General features: G+C 27.6%; 1 protein-coding gene across 1 annotated transcript; it reads right to left on the bottom strand.

Annotated features, from left to right (window-relative positions):
- Positions 1–1,354: 1,354 nt before the first annotated feature.
- Positions 1,355–2,476, bottom strand: LOC114174267 (protein PLANT CADMIUM RESISTANCE 9-like). Its single transcript, XM_028059079.1, has 4 exons — positions 2,327–2,476; positions 2,149–2,220; positions 1,817–2,014; positions 1,355–1,621 (listed from the first exon to the last, which is right to left on the bottom strand). The coding sequence occupies exons 1-4, from the start codon at positions 2,406–2,408 to the stop codon at positions 1,548–1,550; spliced, it is 426 nt and encodes a 141-aa protein (XP_027914880.1). The 5' UTR covers positions 2,409–2,476; the 3' UTR covers positions 1,355–1,547.
- Between the last annotated feature and the right edge of the window lie 309 nt (positions 2,477–2,785).

Raw genomic sequence — 2,785 nt, 5'->3', positions numbered from 1 at the left:
TGTAGTTTTGAGTATAAATTTTAATAAGTTGGAGACGCTTGTTTTCTTAAATATAATTTTTTAATATAAATCAAGTAATATTCACTAGGGATGTTACACATGATCACATGGTGAAGGCAAAAGAGCTCATAGATTTTTGCTTTCCCTATGTTGTGCTCATCTCAAAATTCATAGAGTACTTTGAAGTGGATGTGGAAGATGAGCTATAAGAATCACTAGAACACATATCCACATATCTTATCTCAATCTATTAATATCTTGTCTCATATCCCCAACTGTGTTTATGAAAGTTAATGACTGATGTGATAGATTTAATAGATTAAAAAAATATTTTAATAGATAAAAATACAAGATTTATTATTTATTTTATTATTATTGTATTTATATTATTGTTATTATTTATATTATTATTTTTTATTATTATTGTTATTTATAATTATTTTTGTATTATTTATTTTATCATTATTTGATTTATTATGTTTTATTTGATTTTAATAAATTAAATTTACTTTTAATAATTATGAAATTACTTCTTAATGTATATTAAAGAAAAACATACTTTTCATGCAAAATCATCACATGTGTGAGGGGAAATAATTTTTTCTTATTTTTTGTAATATGTTACCTCCTTTCTTTCACTTTCATGCATTCCATAGCTTGTCATGTTTTCAAACAGAGAGTCTAAGTCTTACTAAAATTACACTCATTGTAAAGAGACAAATCCACCAAATATATGTAAACCCAACATCTTTTACAAAGTCTTCTTCAATTAAGTAAATATTCATATCTTAATAATTTTTGCCTATATTGATATCTCAATGTTTCTATTTAACAAATATTTATGATTATTTCTTTTTACAGGTCACAGATAACTTTGACAAATTAAGGATAAATTGTCAATAAATTTAATATTGATTTATTATTAAGGTAGGGAATTTTAAGCTCAACTTAACCTCGCAAAATGAGGTAAGGCGACTTTTTGTTTCCACTTGTATATTCTAAATTTATCTTATCTATGGTCAATATGAGATCTTTAACACGTTCCCTAACACTAGGAATATCATGTGTTCACATAGAGAATATTGAACATGGGAATCGCGGGGAGCTCAAGACAACACAATAATTTCAAATCTCAACTAGAATAGATTTTGAATAACTTTGATATACTATATTAAGATAGTAGAATGTTAGTCTTACTCAATCTCACAAAACCAGAAAAGTAAAGTTTGTCATCAATTATAAATTGGTTTTATCTTTAATCAACATGAATGTTTAATAATGGAGACTACTCTTTCTTAAAGACATAATTAGTATAACATAACATGATATATAAATAAGGCACGACAAATTTGAGTGTTGTAACTTATTGCAAAGAGCAAAAAGTTTATTTATTTTTCTTCCAAATATTTAGAAAGAGCTTTTTCAATGAAACCGAAAAAGCCTTTTGCTATCAATCATAAACCACATGAAAATACATTGAAGTCATAAATACAAGCCATAACAATTCAACTTTACAAGAAGGTGATAACAATTGGTGAGTCCTCTCATCAACGAGACATGGTGGGAGCAATTGGAGGTTCTACACCTGCCCTCTTCCACTTCTCAACATTACCTTCCCAACCTTTTAAAACGAAATTGAAATTAATTAGCCTTTAATACATAGAGCGGATTAAATTAGGATTTTTCTCATTTATAAATATCATGATTATGTATTAAGAAATGAGAGAAAAATAAGAGATGAAATAAGATAAATAAATTCATACTTTAAAACGAGATTAATCAACATAGTAGATTATGAATTGGAATAAATAGTTACCGATAGAAGGATGAATTCCACGGTTTTTGAGTTCTCTGAATTCTTGAGTGAGGGAACAAACGCAGCAACAACAATGAGTAAATGAATCAGAATAAGGTTCCTCAGGCAGTGAGAAGAGTCTTCTCAATTTGGATCTGTAAATCGCACCATTTAGCCACGACCACCCATGCGTGTAAATGCAGCACGCTGCATTTTTTGCTGCCAAAATTAAACACTTGAATAAATAATAATTTCTTATAATAATTTAGAGAAAAAATATATTTAACCCAATTTGATGACGAAAAGTTATTAGAAGACCTTGAAATACAATAATTTTATATGGATTGACTTACATATTGTTCCTCCATCGACTATCTCTGCAATCTGCCCAAAGGTGATGCATGGACAAAACAATGTGAAGCAACCTTACAATATTAGACAAATATATTTCAATGTTCACTCAACCAAAACAAAAGAAATAGCCATATTCTATAAAAACAAATTAATAAAAAGAAAATATATGAAAATTACAATGAGAGGGATCTTCCCAACAATCATAGAGTCCAGTGGTCCATTGTCCCTTGGTTGATTGTTTCTCTGGGTTTGAAGCCATATTAGCAAAGCTATAATGCAAGAAGAGAAAATAAACTTCTTTGGTATTTTATCTAAATGGTTACTAAGAAACTACTATTTATAGAGATATCAATCTATGAACATCAAATCGTTTAGTCAAATGACTCAAGTATTTAATTTGTGTATTCTTGGTTACGTGATTACTTGCTTTTAATGTTGGATAAAGGAATTGATTATTGGCAGAGATTTGAATGATATTAAGAAGACATAATATTTTAATAATGTGTTTAGATAAAGGCTTAGTTGTCACTGTGATAACTACGTAATTATTCTTTATGTTTGTCTTTAGATTTTTTTTACTAAAGAGTGATTTATTTTTAAGCAAAATTTGTATAAAAAAAATTCATGTGTTTTTTC

Source organism: Vigna unguiculata, chromosome 2, assembly GCF_004118075.2.
Source record: "Vigna unguiculata cultivar IT97K-499-35 chromosome 2, ASM411807v1, whole genome shotgun sequence".
Lineage (NCBI taxonomy): Eukaryota > Viridiplantae > Streptophyta > Magnoliopsida > Fabales > Fabaceae > Vigna > Vigna unguiculata.
This window is presented reverse-complemented; position numbering and strand designations above follow the sequence as displayed.

What these genes read in the sequence shown, in the direction of transcription:
- LOC114174267 (XM_028059079.1), bottom strand. Translation starts at nt 2,408, where the DNA reads ATGGCTTCAAACCCAGAGAAACAATCAACCAAGGGACAATGGACCACT. An exon ending in TTGGGAAGATCCCTCTCATT is followed by an intron (nt 2,221 to 2,326) that starts GTAATTTTCATA and finishes TAATATTGTAAG; the next exon opens with GTTGCTTCACATTGTTTTGT. An exon ending in AGTCGATGGAGGAACAATAT is followed by an intron (nt 2,015 to 2,148) that starts GTAAGTCAATCC and finishes TAATTTTGGCAG; the next exon opens with CAAAAAATGCAGCGTGCTGC.